Below are 19,157 nucleotides of genomic sequence, written 5' to 3' on the forward strand. Positions count from 1 at the left end.
GAGGGAGAAGACCCCCTTACAAAGGTTTCCCCAAAAAGTACGAAGCAGATTCCGGGTCCTGACAAAACCCCTTTTATGAAACAAATGAACAGCTAAGAAACCAGGTTCGACTTGGGAGTAAAGCCACAGATGGATGGTGAATGGCCCCTCCCATAGGAAATAAAAGAGGAGAGAAAGGGGAGTGGGCTTTTGCAGGAAACAATTTGTTTGTTCATTCGTTTCAGGAGTGTGAAGATCTGTCTGTGAATCTCAGAGACTCTGTGCCAAGACTTTCTCTTGCACAGCACGGCGTTTGGACAATATTTACATGGCAGCTTTTCAAGCTAGATAAGGTCTGTGGTCATAAATTCACCTTTGAAAGACTGTTTACCAGGTCTTTGCTGAATGGGAATGGGAGGAATCCACATTTGCTTAACAAAAGGCGTTTTGTCAGGATCAGGAATCTGCTTTGTGCTTTTTGGAAAAAAATCAAACTCTTTGCTGCCATCAAACGATTGTCTCCAGTTTCGCAACTCTGGTTTGAATTAACCACAAAACAAAATGCCCTGGCAACGTTTCTCCCCCCCTCCCCATTCCCTCGAATCTTCTTCATGATATTATCTTTATTCCACCCACAATAAATAAATGACGTTTATGTGACAAGCAGGTGACAGTCAAAGATAAGGAGTCATGTTTGAGGCTTGGTCAATACATCTTCTGTTAAAGAGGACCATTCTAGAAAGCAGAGAAGAGATACTTGAGTCCTCGGACTCTGAATGAAGTATTTTCTACTATGTTTGTCAGTTGAGCAAAGAACAATTCGTTTACAAAGATGGCTCAGAACTATAACTGTAACTATGCCATTTCCCGCCAGTTCGGTGGTTCGAATCCACCTAGCGCTGCATAAAGGAGTGAGCTCCCGTTACTTGTCCCAGCTTCTGCCAACCAAGCAGTTCAAAACCACCTAAAATGCAAGTCGAAAAATAGGGACCACCTTTGGTGGGAAGGTAACAGCGTTCCGTGCGCCTTTGGCGATGAGTCATGTCGGCCACATGACCACGGAGATGTCTTCGGACAGCGCTGGCTCTTTGGCTTTGAAACAGAGGAACGACTAGCACATACGTGCGAGGGGAACCTTTACCTTTACCTAGGGAAGGTAAGTGAATCCCACCGTTGAAGGAGCCTTCTAGAAAGCAGAGAAGATATGCTTGAGCCCTCAGACTCCGAATGAAGAATTTCAGTTTGTCAGTTAGGAAAAGAACAATTCTTTTACAAAGATTTTTAATAGAAAGTTAATATTTGACATGAAGAACCAAGAAAGAGACACTGAGTTACTTTTAAGTAGTTTCTTTTATTATTCCTCACCTACAGAGAAAAATCCAAAGTAAAGCTAAATTAAACTATGATTACCAAACTAAAGCAACTATTTGCATTAATAATGATATATTCTGAGAATTACTAAGGAGGCGCTGTCTTAATTCTCTTCTCTATCTAAACTTCTCCGTCTCTTGGTCCTCTGGAATGCAGCCTCTCCAGACTACATTCCACCACAATGGTTACTTTTTGTAATAGTCCCTCCTTATAGTTCCATAGCTTAAAACGTTGGTGACACTTTCATTTAGTTTCACCGAAAAGAAGACAGAGACCTTTGCTTTAAACAGCCAGTCAGTCTATCAATGATGTCGGTTGGCCACATGAATAAACAAAAATAATAATAACAAAACCCTGCCTCTATAAAGTAAGAATATAGTCACAGTAAAAAAAAGAAGAAAGAAAAAATAACAAAAGAAGTTGGTGAAGAATCTGGGCCATCGGAAACTCTTATGGAGAAGTCCTGAAATCCTAGAGCCAGCTGGAAAGCGAGCAAGAGATCCTCTATAGGAAATGAGATGGTTGGGGGCCATTCCTGAAAAGGCTCTGCAAAGTTGGTTTACTTCCAAGGGTGGGTAGCAAACATGGTTTTCAGGAAAGATTTGGAAACCCGTTGGCAGGGTTTCTAGAACACATTCAACCGCCTCAGTTAAAAATTCCAGGGGCTTCATTCTTAGAACAAGCTAAGCCTAATCAGCTTTAAACTTAGTTAGGGTTTTTTGTGGTTTGTTATGCAAACTTGGCAGGCTTCGTTAATTTGTGCCTTCACGTATTGTGTAAACTGCGAAAGTGGGTTAACCAGTAAAAGTTAAGCATGTGGTGTGACCTCAATCATTTCAGGTCATATGTATATATGGCGCTCTGGATATTCCATTTCTGTTCCTATTTTCCTTCCATAGAACTGAATTACAGAATTATACTGGCTACGTATCTTCCCAGGGAGCTTCCTTGTGCCTGCAGAAACATAAAAATAATAATAAATAAATACAGGATTTAAAATTGCCTGCCTTCAGGACGATTCAGGCAAACTGGATTTTAATTTTACATCTTGTTCACTGAACTGGTAGTTGTAAGGACTACCTGGCCCCACCCACCCCTCACCTCCCAGGAGTCTCCAAGAAGCCCATTTCACATGCCAGGTAAGCGCAGGGCCCACACAGAGGCTCTGGTAGGGCGAAAAATGGGTCTCCCAGAAGTTCTGGAAATCCGGAAAGAGGCCTGTTTCTTGCCTCTGAAGGGCCTCTGGAGCCCGAGGGAGGCAGTTTCTGCTCTCCCAGAGGCTTGAGGAAAGCGTCTGGAGCCTGGGGAAGGCGAAAACAGCTCCCCCGCCATGGTGCAACCACGCCCACCCAGCCACGCCATGGCCACACCCACCCAGCAACCGGGCAGAGAACCTATTGCTGAAATGTTTGAAACCTTCTCCCTGTTAGGAGTGTTGGGGGGAATTTGTGAAAAGATGTACATTTTTGTTTACATCTCACATGCCATTGAAAGTTACCTGGAGCCTTTCTGCTGGCAAGGAACCTTTATAAAATGAAGATCATCATCCCCGCAGCCATAAGGAATAAAATAGCTAAGAGAGGAAGCGGGGAAAAAAGAAAGCCATAAATTTCATGGTAACTAAATGAAACAGTCACATCCCACTTCCTCAACATCACCATGTGGGAGTAAACACGGTCTAGTGATGGCGACACAAGGCTAGAAACCAGGAGATGTGAGTTCTAGTCTCACTTTAGTTACGGAAGCCATTGGGGTGACTTCAGACCAATCACCAGGAGACTGTGAGTTCCAGTCCCGCCTTAGGCATGAAAGCCATCTGGGTGACTTTGAAGGGTGGGGTGGTCCCTCTCTCTCAGCCCAACCCAGTTCATGGAGTGGTTATTTTGGGGGAAATAAGAGGTGAAAGGAGTGTTAAGTATTTTCACCACTTTGTGTTATTTATAAAAATAATAAATGCAGGAGATAAATAGATAGATAGTTAGATAGTTAGATAGATAGATAGATAGGTAGGTAGGTAGGTAGGTAGGTAGGTAGGTAGGTAGGTAGGTAGGTAGATAGATAGGGATGGATGGATGGATGGATGGATGGATGGATGGTTGACAGTTAGACAGATAGACGAATGGATGGATATACAGACAGACAAATAGATGGATGGACAGACAGACAGACAGACAGACAGATGATAGATGATGGATGGATGGATAGATAGATAGATGATAGACAGATAGATAGACAGATAGATAGACAGATAGATGAATAGATGGATAGACAGATGGATGGATGGACAGTCGGATGAATAGATAGATGGATAGATAGATAGATAGATAGATAGATAGATAGATAGATAGATAGATAGATATGGATGGATGGATGAACAGTTAGACAGATAGACAAATGGATGGATAGACAGACAGACAAAAAGATGGATGGATGGATGCACAGTTAGACAGACAGACAGACAGATGATAGATGATGGATGGATGGATGGATAGATAGATGATAGACAGATAGATAAACAGATAGACAGATAGATGAATAGATGGATAGACAGATGGACGGACGGACGGACGGATGAATAGATAGATAGATGATAGATAGATAGATAGATAGATAGATAGATAGATAGATAGATAGATACATAGATAACTGGTAGGTAGGTAGAGATATAGAGCTAGATAATAGATAAATGTTCCAATTTCACTACCTCTTTTCATTAGTATTAATGATACATCAAAACACAGTTTTAGTTAAACAGACCTGAGGTCTGGTGGTACCTTCAATGACTATCTACTTTATCAGGCAGAAGCTTCCATATGAAGCTGCAAATGAAGTTGGTACCCTAAGTAATCGGCGCTACCGACTCAACGCCAACTGGGCCACAGATGTTGTTGCTTCCCAGCCCCATGTGGCCTGCAAACTGTCTTTTTTCAAACTTCAGGACTAAAGGATGCAGCAGATGTCTACTACCGGCCTCTTACCTGGATTGGGACACTGCTTCCCCGAAGCCGAGTGGACGTCATCGGTGCCTTGTGGCTTTAAGCTGGACCAGACCGCAACTCCTGTAGAGTTCTCACACGTCATGATACCAATGGTGGGAGCACATGCTTGAGATTCATTCAAGCATTTAAATTTCAGTTCTTGTCCCACTTTATACTTTGTCACTTTAACAGTGGCGCGCTTCAATGGGACAGGAACTCCGCAAAATCCTATTGGGCGGGAGGGGCAAAGAGAAAATGAGAAGACCACCTCCCCAAATACGGACAACGCTAAATTCATCAGAGTTTAGCCGGGGACTCAACGTGACAGTCAGAGCGGGATAAATTTATTTACTGATCCATGGTCCTTAGAGAAGTTGGTGATGTAATAATATTACTCAGCTGGATAATTAACTGGATGACATATGGGAAAGAACATTTAATTAGGGACAACGGCAGAGGAAGCATAGGCTGATTGAAATTGTAGAGACTAGACAGAATCTATCCAAATTGTTCTGGCTTCACATAACATGCTAATTCACACTTAACGAAATGTTATTGTTGCATTCACTATCTAGCAACCCCATTAGAAGTGCAATGGCCTTCCGTATTTTTCAGAGTATGACAAACCTTTTTCCCTCAAAAAAGAGGGTGAATATCTGGGTGCATCTTATACACTGAATACAACATTTCTGGTCTCCCAAAACCCCACCCTCTTTGCAAAAATGGCTGTGCATAGCCTTTAGAAGGCTTCCAGAGTGCTCCTGGGGGCTGGGGAGGGCAAAAATGAGCAAAAAACAGGCCATTTTTTGCTCGTTTCCCCCACCCCAGCCCCCAGGAGCAATCTATAAGTCTCCTAAAGGCTATGCATGCCCTTTTTGGGACACAAAACAGGCCTGTTTTTTCAAAAAATGGGCCATTTTTGGGAGGTCTGCAGAGTGCAAAAACTTTTTTTTTAAATTTGCCTCTTCAAAATCTTGGTGCATCTCATACTCCAGTGCATCTTATACTCCGAAAAATACGGAAATTTATGCAACGTACTAAGATAATTGCTGTTTTTTCAACAATTCATTGAACCACAGGTCTAAGGCCAGAGTTCACACAGTGAGATTCAACTGAGATCAGTTCTTAATTTTCTCACACCTAATAGACAGAATCTTGCCAGGCTGAAGTTATAGCCTTCTAACTTAATTGATTGGAGATTCTACTTGTGGCTATCTTGAGTGTTTTCCTCCCGTCAGTTCAGGACTGTGCAATCTCTTGTCTTGGCCCCTCTCTGGAATGAGCTGACTCCTTCCTGGGAAATTGTGATACCTGTCAGACCTGTAGTTATGTTTCTTTTAAGATCTTTGGCCTGACACACTTTCTTATAATTTTCTATGCTGTTTCATTAGTGTAGTAGTTGGGAGGGGGGAATAGAAAGGAGTAGGATTGTGGAATGTATTGTTGTCATTCTTTTCTAGAAGCTCAAGGTCATCTTTTGTCTCCGCATCTTGACACCTTACCGGAAGCAGAGGGGTGTAGATGCCAGCGTGGAAGATGATGATTGGAACATGTGATGGATTATGGTGTGCGGGGATAGATCATGAACTTTCAACTGGGTGGAATTCCAGGAAGAGAATCAGAGTTGGAATTCCATAGAAGTGCCAACCTGCCTGTATGATTAAATTGGAACTTTAAGGATGATTCTGCCTTGGTCTCTGATTGATTTCATGCATGGTATTTGGAACGCTGACAATACCACTGCTGATGTCCCACCCACCCCCCTTCTTCCCCTGCACTACATCAAACCACCCAACTTTACTTTAACCTAGTTTAGCATATTGGGTGAACCATGCACATATTTGATGAAAATCAAACAAGAACAAACCAGTTGTGAAGGAATCTGACTGCACAGGAGTCTCCTCAACTTACAACCATACGTTTAGAGACCATTCAACGTTATAACGGCACTGGAAAAAGTGATTTATGACCGCCTTTCACAGTTATGACCATTGCAGCATCCCCCATGGTCATGTGATCAAAATTTAGATGCTTGGCAACGGACTCATATTGATGACAGTTGTTAGGGTCATGTGATCCCCTTTTGCAAGTTTCTGACAAGCAAAGTCAATGGGGAAGCCTGGTTCATTTAACAGCCGGGGTCCTAACAACTGCAGTGATTCACTTAACAACTGTGCCAAGAAAGGGGCAAACCTCACTTAATAGCCCTCTCCCTTAACACTGGAAATTTTGTGCTTAATTTTTGTAAGTCCTTGACTTACAAGCACACTGTAAATCAAGGACTTACAACCAGGGGTAGGCTGCTGGGGTTCGCACAAGTTTGGGCGATCCTCCGGCTAGGATTCGGTCTGGTTTGGCAAACTCCCAAATGCCACCCCTGGTTGGCTCCGCCCCCCACTCCTCCCTCCGCCCCCCACACCTCCCAGGAGTCTCCACGCGGCCCATTCATCAGGCCAAGGAAGTGCAGGGCCTGCGCGGAGGCTCAGGGAGAACAAAAAACAGGCCTACTGGAAGTTCCGGATGTCCGGAAACGGGCTGTTTCGAGCCTCCGAGGAGCCTCTGGAGCCAGGGGGAAGCAGTTTTCATCCTTCCGGAGGCTCGGGGAAAGCCTCTGGAGCCTGGGGAGGGCAACCCCCCCCCCCCCGCTGTGGTGCAGGAGGCCGACTAGGCCACGCCCACCCAGCAAAGGGGCAGCGAACCTTTGAAGCTCAGCCCTGCTTACAACTACACTTCTGTCCTTCAGAATTAGGAGACTTCCAGGATGAGTCTCCTGGAAGACAGAGAATCTTCAAATCCCTTATCATAAAGCCTCATTTCTCAACCTTAGCAATATTATTCAGATGCCAGAATTTTCCAACTAGCACTGTGTTGAGTGCTGCCAGTGAGATTGTTACAAATATTTATTCATTTAAAAGATTTTTATACCGACTTTGGTTATACTACAGTGCACTCTCCTTTAAGGATTCCCACCTCCACCCCAAAATCCTTGTCTATTGTCCTCAAACATTGGTTTGGGCTCAGATGAGTCCATACAGGGAATTAATTTGCTATTATTGCAAGTAGTGTTTCAACAACAAATACTTGGAGTTACCTTCCACAGCTGTAGGGGCGCTGGTGCTGATTTGGGACCCAATGGAACTATTCTCCCATTTTTTGGTAGGAGACAGCCTTGAAAGAAAACCTAATAATGATAATTAGTAATAATTAATAATAATCTAAAATAGTCTAAAGTCATCTAAAATAATCTAAAACCTAAAATCCTTTAAAATCCTCTAAAATCCTCTAGAACCATTTAAAATCATCTAAAATCATCTAAAATCTAAAATCATCTAAAACCCTCTAAAATCATATAAAATCTAAAATTATCTAGAACCATTTAAAATAATCTAAAATCACCTAAAATCAAAAATTACCTAAAATCACCTAACATCTAAAATCATCCAGAGCCATTTAAAATAATCTAAAATAATCTAAAATCACTTAAAATTTAAAATTGTCTAAAATCACCTAAGATCACCTAAAATCATCTAAAACCTAAAAGCCTCTAAAATCTAAAATCATCTAAAATCATCTAAAATCATCTAAAATCATCTAAAATCATCTAAAATCATCTAAAATCATCTAAAATCATCTAAAATAATATAAAATAATATAAAATCATCTAAAGTCATCTAAAGTCATCTAAAATCATCTAAAACCTAAAATCACCATGGCCACGCCCACCCAGCAATGGGGCAGCGAACCCGTTGCTGGAACTTTTGAAGCTCACCCCTGCTTAAAACCACACTTCTGTACTTTAGAATTAGATTGGCACAAACAGATGCGTCTCCTGGAAGACAGATAATTTTCACATCCCTTACCCTAAAAGCCTCATTTCTCAACCTTAGCAATATTATTCAGATGTGTGGACTTCAACTCCCAGAATTCTCCAACTAGCACTGTGTGAATTCTGCCAGTGAGATTATTACAAATATTTATTCACTTAAAAGATTTTAATACCGCCTTTTGTTATACAGTGCACTCTCCTTTAAGGTTTCCCACCTCCACCCTAAATCCTTGTTTACTCTCCTCAAACTTTGTTGCATGAATGGGATTCATTGGTTTGGGCTCAGATGGGTCCATACAGAGAATTAGTTTGCTATTATTGCAAGTGGTATTTCAACAACAAATACTTGGAGTTACCTTCCATGGCTGTTGGGGGGCTGGTCCTGATTTGGGGCCCCATGGAACTATTCTCCCATTTTCCGGCGGGAGTCAGCGCTGAAAGAAAACCAACCAACATTGGCTCAATTTCGCAGACATTCTAGTAAGAGAAACAAAAATCCTAGAGGGGGACAACCAGATTCCCTAGATTGTAGTTTCTGAGTGTGGATGAAGTTGGAAGGAGATAGAAAGTTGGGATGAAGTTGGGAGGAGATGGGAGAGAGGTCTGCAGGGAGGAAGGGTGTTAAAAAAGGAATCAAGATGGCGGCCTGATAATTAAATCTGTCTCTCTGATGGCGAACCTATGACACACGTGCCAAAGGCGGCATGCAGAGTCCTCTCTGTGGGTCCGTGTGCCATCACCAGCTGCTCTTCTCGTTTCTGGCAGCTGGTCTTCGCGGCCGCGAGAGCACCAGAAAATGCTCTGAAAACAGCCTGAAAAAAAGTCCCCCCAAAAGACATACATGCGCCGGCTAGCTGGACTTTGGGTTTTTGGTGCTCCAGCACACGCATGCACGCAGCTTCCGGTTTGGGCCGAAACGGTTTGCCATCCCTGCTCTAGAGTCTTCGTTTACTTTTTCTAATAAGCAACCGAGTTGGAAGATCATTTTGTGTCATCAGTTGTGGGAGCTCCAATCCCTGGAAGCTTTCAAGAAGAGACTGGGCTGCCCTCTGTCAGAAATGGTGTAGGGCAGGGGTGTCAAACTCACGTCGTCAGGGTGGCATTATATGACGTATCGGGACTTTCCCCCTACCCCCTTCGCTAAACTGGGCGTGGCCAGCATGTGACGCATCCGGCCTATGAGCCAGGAGGATAGGATAGGATTCTTTATTGACCAAGTGTGATTGGACACGCAAGGAATTTGTCTTCGGTGCATACGCTCTCAGTGTAGGCGAAAGCTCTAAATCATGATCACATCATAAAAATGCATTCATCATAAATCACAAGAGGCAACATTTAGTGATAGTCATAGAATACTAAGCAAGCAATCAGCACAAATCGTACTAGAAAACAAAATAAAACAATATGAATCGTAAAGACACAAGCAGTAAAGTTATAAGTAGAAATGGAGATGGGTAATAGGAAGGATGAGAAGAATAATGGTAATACAACCTTACTAAATAGTTTGACAGTGTTGCGGGAATTAGTTGTTTAGCAGAGTGATGGCATGATTGAAAAAAGTGTCCTTGTCTTTCTTTTTCCCCATGCCTTCCCCTTCTCTTTCCCCTCTCCTAACTTTCCTACTATTTTCTTTTGTATTTTTATATTTTGCAGTATTAATACATCAATACACTAAAAAACATTACACAGAAACTGCGCAGCTGAAGTAGTCATATCTCCCTGCAGAAGCAGACACACGCTTCCTGGAGACAGTAGAAGATAACCACAATGTTTTTCCTACAGCGATGATATCAGCTTCACGATTGTCTGATAAAGAACTAGCGGGGGGTGGTCTCACTGAAGCAAGTTCAGAGGTCTGGGGACAGGCGGGAAAATGTTCCACCACCCATGTTGGTCCATGTTAGCATGACCCACCTGTTGGGGTGTTGCCTCTCTTTTATCAAGCCACCCAAACTTTTGAGAATTCTTTAAGAGGGGGAGCCAGATTAAAACCTACCGTTGGGCAGATATTCTTATCAAACTAGCCACTTTTTTTCTTTTGCTTAGATCTTTTTCAGATCCATGGCTCTGTGCATAAAAGTTGAGAAATAATGCAAGATGGGTGCGGCTTGATGAATTAGAGCTTGAATTTCTGCAGAAAATGAGCACCCGCCCTCCTAGAAGAAGGATATTTTGAGGAATATTTTTTTTTTAAAAAAAGGAAAATTCTTATATTTCCCTAAAAGAGAAATGGAGAAACATGCTCTTGGAGGCAGGAAGCAGGCTCCAAGTCTTCCTTAATAGCCCCAGCAGAAGGCAGCTGAGTCCAGCTCTTAGAAATGCAGATTTGGTAATCCATTCAAAGACAGGATGCTTTGAAAGAGAGGCAGAATGGTAGGATTAGCAGCAGTCATCACCCAAGATCAGGGGTGGGATTGAAAAATGTTAGCAACCGGTTCTCTGCCCAGTTGCTGAGTGGGCGTGGCCATGGCCTACTCAGCCACGCCCACTCAGCAACTGGGCAGAGACCCGGTTGCTAACGTTTTTCATTCCCACCCCTGATCTTGGGTGATGACTGCTGCTAATCCTACCATTCTGCCTCTCTAAATGCCTCACCATGGTGTTTTTGCCTTCCCCAGGCTCCAGTGGCTTTCCTCAAACCTCAGGGAGGGGGAAAATGGCCTCCCCCAAGCTCTGGAGGCCCTCTGAAGGCCGGAAACAGGCCTGTTTTCGGACTTCCACTAGGCCTGTTTTTCGCCTTTCCCAGGCTCTGGAGGCTTTCCCCGAGCCTCCAGGAAGGTGAAAACGTCCTCCCCTGGGCTCCGGAGGACAGAAATGGGCCAATTTTTCATCCACCCAGAGCCTCGACGCAGGCCCTGCACTTACCTGGCATGACGAACGAGCCGCGTGGAGACTCCTGGGAGAGGGGCAGCTGATCCTTGCAACAACCAGTTTGGTGAACTGGATGCAAAATTATCATCTGGTTCGCCTGAACTGGTACGAACCGGCTGAATCCCACCCCTGCCCAAGACCCAACACAGGAAAAAGCCATAAGCCACAATAGGAATTGTCCAACACCCCTTCAGAACACAGTTCCCTTCATTGCATCACCCTCAGAAATGTCAACCAAACATAGCTCAGACAAACTCCCAGGATTTGTGCCTATAGAGCCATCTACTTCCCTCTATATAATCCCTACATGGTCCCATGGGAGTCTGACAACAGCTAATAGGATATATGTTCTTGCACAGGAACAGGAAGCTCAAGTGCGAGAAGGTATAAAAAAACCCCACTCTCATCTCCATGTGGTCAGCTGCTCCAGAGCCATGGGCTTGGTAGTTCTGCTTTATCATTAAACCTTCTTTCCAATCAGCCTCCATGTTTCCGGCGTCTTTCTCTCCCAGCTTGGAACTGAACCGGTTGGATATTATCTTCCCAAAGTTTGTGCGATTCATTTAACAACTGCCCTTAATTCACTTTAACTTTGGCAAGAAAGGTCAGGAAACTCACGTCACGATTTCTTAAGCGATTGCCGTGTCTTAGCAATGGAAATTTGAAGTTTGCTGTGTCCCTACCTGTCACAGATGCCGGTGAGCCCTGATTGGCTGAGGAGAAATGGGCACCACTATATAAGGAGCTGTCAAAAGGCTGACAGCTGCTGCTTTTGTTAGCTGAGCAGCCGTACTAGCTCTCAAACCAGTCCCAACGGTTAGCCTCCAATGTTAGCAATAAGGACTGTTAGCTTTTACCATTTGTCTCGCCTCAGTATGTAAGTCCCCTCGCACTGGGACATAACCAAGTTCATTTGTGGTCATACGTCGAGGACTAACTCTATTCCCCAGGCTACCAAAAGGCTTCTCAGCAATTCCACCTCTTACCTATGCAAACTGGTTGGGAACTGTTCGTCCATTGAGCAACTCCAGAAATCTTCTTGCATCTGATAATGTTATTTACTCCTGCTTTTCTCCGGAAGCCGGGATCGCAATAATATCGAGCCCAAGTCCCCACGACATACTGATCCATGTAATACTCTGCAAATTTAGTTGTATCGGGTTCGGGACATTCATCTGTAAATTAAAAAATAGAGAAACTATAAACACGGTGCTGTTTGATCATGTCAGCCTGAAAGGCCAAGTTGGATGGATCCGTTGCATTCTTCCATCCTTCTTCCAGAATGGAAAAGAGCCAAGGAAGCAGAAGCTCCTTCATATCATTCCTTAGGACAGGCGTCTTCACCGGCTAGGCCGTCGATCGGTCCCGGGCTGTGATAGCAGAGGTGGGTTGCTGCCAGTTCGGCCCAGTTCGGCAGAACCGGCAGAACCGGTAATGGCCCAGAGCAGCTGAGAGCAAACTGGTACGGTGACTTTTTTGGCACGCTTGCCCGCCGGTGCTCTATACCTGTTTTTATGGCAAAAGGCAAATTGCACACGTGCACCACCTGTGCGAGCTCTGACAATCAGCTGGTTGTCACAGGGCGGTGGATCACGCGCACGCGCGAACAGAAGGCTCAAACGCGTGATCAGCAAACCAGTAGTGAAAGTAAGTGCAACCCACCACTGCGTGGCCTGTTAGGAATCAGGCCGAACAGGTGAAGGTGAGTGGCAGGTGTCTGTGCAGGATTTAGGTTGCATGTTTCTCCTTCCACCGCCAATTCATGGGGAAAAAGGAGGTCCCCACCTCTGCCTTATTATTTTATTCTTCTTCTTATCTTTCCTATTACCTATCTCCATTTCTACTTATGACGATAACCTTGTTGCTTGGGTCTTTACGATTTATATTGTTTTATTTCACTTACCAGTAAGATTTAGGTTGATTGCTTATTTAGTATCCCATGATTTTCACTAAGTGTTGTATCATGATTTATGATGAATGTATTTTTATGGTCATGATTTATCACTTATAGTTTATATGTACACTGAGAGCTTATTTACCGAAGACAAATTCCTTGTGTGTCCAATCACAGTTGGCCAGTAAATAATTCTATTCTATTCTATTCTATTCTATTCTATTCTATTCTATTCTATTCTATGCTATGCTATGCTATGCTATGCTATGCTACTCTACTCTACTCTACTCTACTCTACTCTACTCTATTATTCTATTCTATTCTATTCTATTCTATTCTATTCTATTCTATTCTATTCTATTCTATTCTACTTTACTCTACTCTACTCTACTCTATTCTATTCTATTCTATTCTATTCTATTCTATTCTATTCTACACTATGCTACAATACTCTATTCTATTATCCTATCCTATCCTATCCTGTCCTGCTCTGCTCTGCTCTGTTCTACTCTACTCCTATTCTATTCTTAGGATTTAATCTTTCTTTCTCCCTTCCCTCTATGGGAAGCAACATCCCCCCCCCCCCCCAAATAACTGCTGAATGTCACTTTGCAAACCTGAGCAGCTTTTCAATTTAAAGCAGGACTCCAAAGTTTGCAGCTTTAAGACTTGTGGACTTCAACTCCCAGAATTCCACAGCCAGGCATGCTCAGTTCCGATTTAAAGTGACAGCATTTGTTTTTCTCCTTTGCTGAAAGGAGAAAAATTTTCCCGGCAGAAAAGTAAGGTTTCTTCCTTCTGTCTTTCTCCCTTCCATTCCCTTTCCTCTCCCCTTCCCCCCCTCTTTCTTACTTTTTAAAGCTTTTTTCCCCTTCCTTGAACCGGCAGGGGGAAAAAAACCTTTTTTAAAAAAGTTTCTGATGAAGCTTCTGATGGGAGAACAGATTCAGGGGCGTGGCCAAGCCACCATTTTTACTACCGATCCTGGTACTCCAGATTTTCATTACCTCTTCTGGCATACCAGACTGTATAGAGGGGAACCCACCTCTGGAACTGACCAAAATAGGAAGAATGTTGCCTGGCGTGACATGGAATTTTCACACTTCCTGTATCTGAAAGCTCACCTTCTAGAAGTTTAACGTCCTTGCAATCCTTGGTGCTCTCTGAGCTTGGGTGTTGAATGGCAGGCGTTTCATGACCCAAGTAGGTAACATCATCTATGCCACAACTTGTCAGTGCTGATGATGTTACCTGTTTGGGTCATGAAACATCTGCAAGAAAACAACTCAGAGAACAAGAAAATGTATTTTATTTTTTATGGCAAAGGTGGACAATATTTAATGCTGCATGTTTTAACGGCGGCAAGACTGTTTTTTGCACAAAAATGGGAACATAAAGAGACTCCCTCGGAACAAGAAATAATAAACAAGATACTGACGTGCGCAGAAATGGACAGATTGACTCTAGAGCTCAAAGACAAGGGTAGGACGGAATATTACGAAATCTGGGAGAAATGGCACCAATGGTTAGAAATGTGGGGAAAAGATTGGGAACGAAAAACACAGACAAGAATTGGAAAATATGGTATTAAGATTGTGTGATAGATAGGAATCAGATATGTATTTGTGTGGTTAGTAAGTATACGTCTAAAAGAAAGAATTAATGGACAGGTAATCTGACTGACTACCCATACCTATGTAATGGATATAAAATGTAATTGTTGTAAGATCCAAACACTATATGGAAATGTTTATGCCAGAAACATCGCACTATGTCCAATGTTTTTAATGTTTATCTAATAATTTTTTTTAAAAAAAAGAAACTTTCTTTTTAACCCCCTCTCTCTAAGGTTTCAATTTCATTTCCTTCTATACGTCTTAACCCTTTTCTAATCGTCAAACCCATAAATCACTCTCCCTCCTCCCCCCCCACTTTTTTTCCAGCAAAAAATCCACAAGAGGTTTCCAGTCCCTGATCAATTCTCAGCTTCCATCATCTGTGCCCCACTCCAGAAACAATCCTGAAAGATTTGCCGGGGGGGGGGGGGGGCTTTTTCAAGCGGAAATGTATCTAGGTAGACATTCAAAAGGATAAAGAAAACCATTATTATTTCTGAAAGGCCATAGACCTGTTTGGTATTTTTTTAAAAAAATAAATAAATATAATGGGTTCGTTTCCCATTTATAATGATTTCTGCTGGTTGGCTCTTACTGAAATATATAAACACAGTAAGAAAAAAAGAAAAAAAACTTCCTCCCTTTTCCAGCACCTTAAAGCTACAGGACATGAAATTAATTTTGAAGGAACCAGGTTAATCTCCAAAACAGAACACTTCAACATGAATAAACGTGAAGATACCTCCCACCTACCAGACATCTGGAAACTAGCCCTAGTCAACAAATGAGCCCCACCCACCACCCAGGCCATTACAACACAAAACAACAACGGACACACAGCCAGCACCTATCAGCACCAATCTACCAATCATGATACAACCACACAACCAATCACTCCACTTACTGAAACAAAGCCAGGACTCCACAGCCCCCCACCAAGATTTATAGAAAGACGGCAGCTCCGGTCACACTTTAAGCCGAAAACCCAGCCTGAAGATGGCGAGTGACACCTCGCTGAAACGTTGCCAAGACAATCTCAATCTTACACGGGAAAAGACCCGAATACCAGCATACCTACACCCGTGAAAATCTACGAAAACACACAGACATAAATTACGATACCCAGCTGCTCGGCGAAGGTCACGCAGGCATCACACGCTGTGTGTGCATGCGCAATTCGCCCGGTTACTTCAAAAACAGCTATGGAACGCTGGGGGGCGGGGGGGGGTGTCAAACAAGCCACCATACTGGTATGGTGGCCGCTGCTCCCAGCTACTACTGGTACGGTCGTATTGGGCCATTTGGCCTGGAACCCACCACTGATACATACATACATACATACATACATACATACATACATACATACATACATACATACATACATATTATATATATATATAAAATCAAAGAAAGTAAAATGAAAAAAACCCAATCTTCAAGTGAAACCAGCCGTGTGCGTAACCAACTCTCACTTTCCATCAAAGTCAGCCGCCTTTCTCTCAAGAGTTCAAACAATTCTTTGAAGCTGCTGCTTGACGGGACCACATTTTATCTGCTCCATTGCTTGCAATTATGTCAGCCAGGTTTTACTTTCAACCAGGTCTTTGTTTCAGGCCCTTTCCCTTTCACCCAAAGTCATCGCTGTGAACAAAAATAAAATGGAAGAACATGCCTTGGGAGACTCCTATCGCAAGCCTTGCAGGTTTCCTGACTTCTAAATGAAGTTAAGACTGCCTCTTCCCAAAATCAGAAAAGTCAAAGGGGAAAGAAGAAAGGTGCGTTGAAAAAAAAAAAGGGGGGGGGGTTAAAAAGAAAGCCCAGAAATAATTTCCAAGAACTAGGTAAGTTCTTGTCTTTGGTTTTGTAATTTAATTCCCTTTTCTTTCTCAATGTTTCTGGTTAATAAAACTCTGGAAATCTACATTTCTTGTCTGCAGGTGGCTGCTAGAGACGTGTCATTAATCAGATGTGAGTTTCTCCCTTCTGCAACTGGATTCCCCATTTCTCCTGCCAAAATACATGAAATTATGGGTGAAAGATTATCAGAAGCTCCCAACTTGCAGTGGTGGGATTCAACCAGTGTAACAATCGGTTCGCTGAGCACACACATGTAATTATCAGAGCAAACCGGTTCGCTCTCAGCTGATTGTCGAAGCTACCAGTTCTTCTGAACCAGTCCAAACTGGCTGAATTGCATCCCTGCTCCCAAGACTGTTGGTTGGAAAGGATAGTGGGGGCTTTTTAAAAAGAAAAAAAAAACATCTAGGAATAAGAAAATTGCAGGGCATGTACTCCCTAATATTGATGAGAAAAGGTTCCTGGATAGAACAGAATAAGAGTTGGAAGGGACCTTGGAGGTCTTCTAGTCTAACCCTTGCTCAACCAGGAAACTCTATACCATTTCAGGGAAACGATTGTCCAATTTTTCTTCCGGTGATGGAGCACCCAAAACTTCTGAAAGCAAACCATTCTGCCGTTCTTTCAGAAAGTTTCCCATTATTTCTAGGTTGCTTCCCTCCTTCATTAGTTTCCATCCATTGCTTCGTCTCCTGCTTTCAGGTGCCTTTGAAAATAATTGACACCCCACCTCTTCTTTGTGGCGGCCCCCTCAAATATTGGAAGACTGGTACCCCTTTCACCCCTAATCCTTCTCTTCGTTAAACCAGACATAATGCAATTCTAGCAACTGTTCTTCCTATGTTTGTGACTAAATCATAGTTGCAAAAGAAAAATCATCTTAAATTCTTCGCTTCAGAATTCTGATTTCATTCACAGGCACGTTCAGAGACAAATCCATCCGCGGGAAATGGGATTTGCTAGAGTATTTTGCCTTCCCTGCTATATTTTCAGAATTGCAAATGGAACACAAATTAACTCACCGCTTCCAGCCCCTTCGCTACGTTGGAAAATGCTGCAGGACAGAAGGAGCCCAACCATAAGAAATAAACCAGTCATCGTCTTCTTGAGTTGAAGTTTAGATCAATTTGAAAGGGAGTTTTAGCTAACAAATCCGGAGTCTGTAGATCTCTCTTCTGGCGATCCAGAGCAGGAGGCAGTTTGATCATTATCTCACCAGTTCTATGCCCTTTTCACCCACCCACCCTGCAAGGAGCTCAAATTGAAAACAGGCTTAAGTCCTACTCATCTAGGAAGTTGCATTTTTAAACAAGTTTTTTTTTTTGCTGAGCTACGGTGGAAGGAAGTGGTTGGCCCGTGTGGTTCAAAAACCTGACCAACGGAGTGGACAATTTTTACCAACTCTTGTACCAACTCCTAAAAATCAAGAGGCATCTCGCTGAAGTTTGCCAACCAATTTCCTTTGGTCAATTCATTTACGTGCTGTGCCAGTGACAAAGAAGGAAAACTGGCACGCCAAAGGACTGTAATATGCAAATAGTAATATTCCTGACTTCATCTTTCAATTCATGGAATGCACAGGTACAGTATAGGCGATACCTTGCTCAGTAGTAGTAACTGTGAAAGGGATCTTGGAGTCCTAGTGGACAACCATTTAGTTATGAGCCAGCCGTGTGCAGCAGCTGCCAAAAAAGCCAACACAGTTCTAGGCTGCATCAACAGAGGGATAGAATCAAGATCACGTGAAGGGTTAATACCACTTTATAAAGCCTTGGGAAGGCCACACTTGGAATACGGCATTCAGTTCTGGTCACCACGATATAAAAAAGATGTGGAGACTCTAGAAAGAATGCAGAGAAGAGCAGCAAAGATGATTAGGGGACTGGAGACTAAAACATATGAAGAACGGTTGCAGGAACTGGGTATGTTTAGCTTAAGAGAAAGAAGGACTAGGGGAGACATGATAGCATTGTTCCAATATCTCAGAGGTTGCCACAAAGAAGAGGGAGGCAAACTATTCTCCAAAGCACCTGAGGGTAGAACAAGAAGCAATGGGTGGAAACTAATCAAGGAGAGAAGCAACTTAGAACTGAGGAGAAACTTCCTGACAGTTAGAACAATTAATCAGTGGAACAGAAATTGCCTCCAGAAGTTGTGAATGCCCCAACACTGGAAGTCTTTAAGAAGATGTTGGATAGCTATTTGTCTGAAATGGTATAGGGTTTCCTGCCTAGGCAGGGGGTTGGACTAGAAGACTTCCAAGGTCCCTTCCAACTCTACTATTGTATTGTATTGTAATTCATCCTGCCAACACAGGCCAGAACAATTACTGTAGTTTAGGATACAGAAGTCTCTGACTTACGACCGTAACCGAGCCCAAAATTTATGTTGCTGAAGGAGCTGGTACAATACTGGTACTCTGTTGGTCAGTTCTTTCAACTGCATGGGCCAGCCACTTCCTATGAGACAGTTGTTAAGTGAGTTTCGCCCCATTTTATGACCTTTCTTGCCACAGTTATTAAGTGAATCCCTGCCGTACTTAAGTTAGTAACATGGCTGTTAAGTGGATCTGTCTTTGCTTGTCAGAAGGTCACAAAAGGGGATCATGTGAATCCCCCAAGACACTGTAACCATCCTAAATATATGCCAGTTGCCATGTCAAGTATCCGAAGTTAGGTCATGTGTGACCCTGGGGAAGCTGCAACGGTCGTAAGTGTGAAAAACGGTCGTGTTACTTTTTTCCGTGCTGGTGTAACTTTGAGTGG

At 43.0% G+C, this 19,157-nt stretch overlaps 2 protein-coding genes across 2 annotated transcripts in view; both read right to left on the bottom strand.

Annotated features, from left to right (window-relative positions):
- Nucleotides 1-1,345: 1,345 nt before the first annotated feature.
- IL15RA (interleukin 15 receptor subunit alpha) lies at nt 1,346-17,575 on the bottom strand. Its single transcript, XM_081958094.1, has 7 exons — nt 17,415-17,575; nt 12,012-12,200; nt 8,511-8,588; nt 7,420-7,509; nt 4,329-4,556; nt 2,849-2,923; nt 1,346-2,304 (listed from the first exon to the last, which is right to left on the bottom strand). Exons 1-6 carry the CDS (start codon nt 17,488-17,490, stop codon nt 2,877-2,879), a joined length of 708 nt encoding a protein of 235 aa, XP_081814220.1. The 5' UTR covers nt 17,491-17,575; the 3' UTR covers nt 1,346-2,304; nt 2,849-2,876.
- Nucleotides 5,240-19,157, bottom strand: part of LOC309394655 (UPF0739 protein C1orf74 homolog) — a 369,606-nt gene continuing 355,688 nt past the window's right edge. Inside the window, exon 2 of the mRNA XM_081958093.1 lies at nt 5,240-5,272. The gene's annotated coding sequence lies outside the window, so the exon portion shown is untranslated. The remainder of the gene's footprint in view (nt 5,273-19,157) is intronic.

This window comes from Natrix helvetica (assembly GCF_964273705.1).
Source record: "Natrix helvetica genome assembly, chromosome: 6".
NCBI lineage: Eukaryota > Metazoa > Chordata > Lepidosauria > Squamata > Natricidae > Natrix > Natrix helvetica.

Bases quoted from the DNA above. Each gene is read 5' to 3' on its own strand.
- IL15RA (XM_081958094.1), bottom strand. From the start codon at position 17,490: ATGACTGGTTTATTTCTTATGGTTGGGCTCCTTCTGTCCTGCAGCATT. The intron at 12,201-17,414 runs GTGAGTTAATTT...TTTAATTTACAG, and splicing joins TAGCGAAGGGGCTGGAAGCG to ATGAATGTCCCGAACCCGAT. The intron at 7,510-8,510 runs GTAACTCCAAGT...TATCATTATTAG, and splicing joins CCCCCCAACAGCCATGGAAG to GTTTTCTTTCAAGGCTGTCT.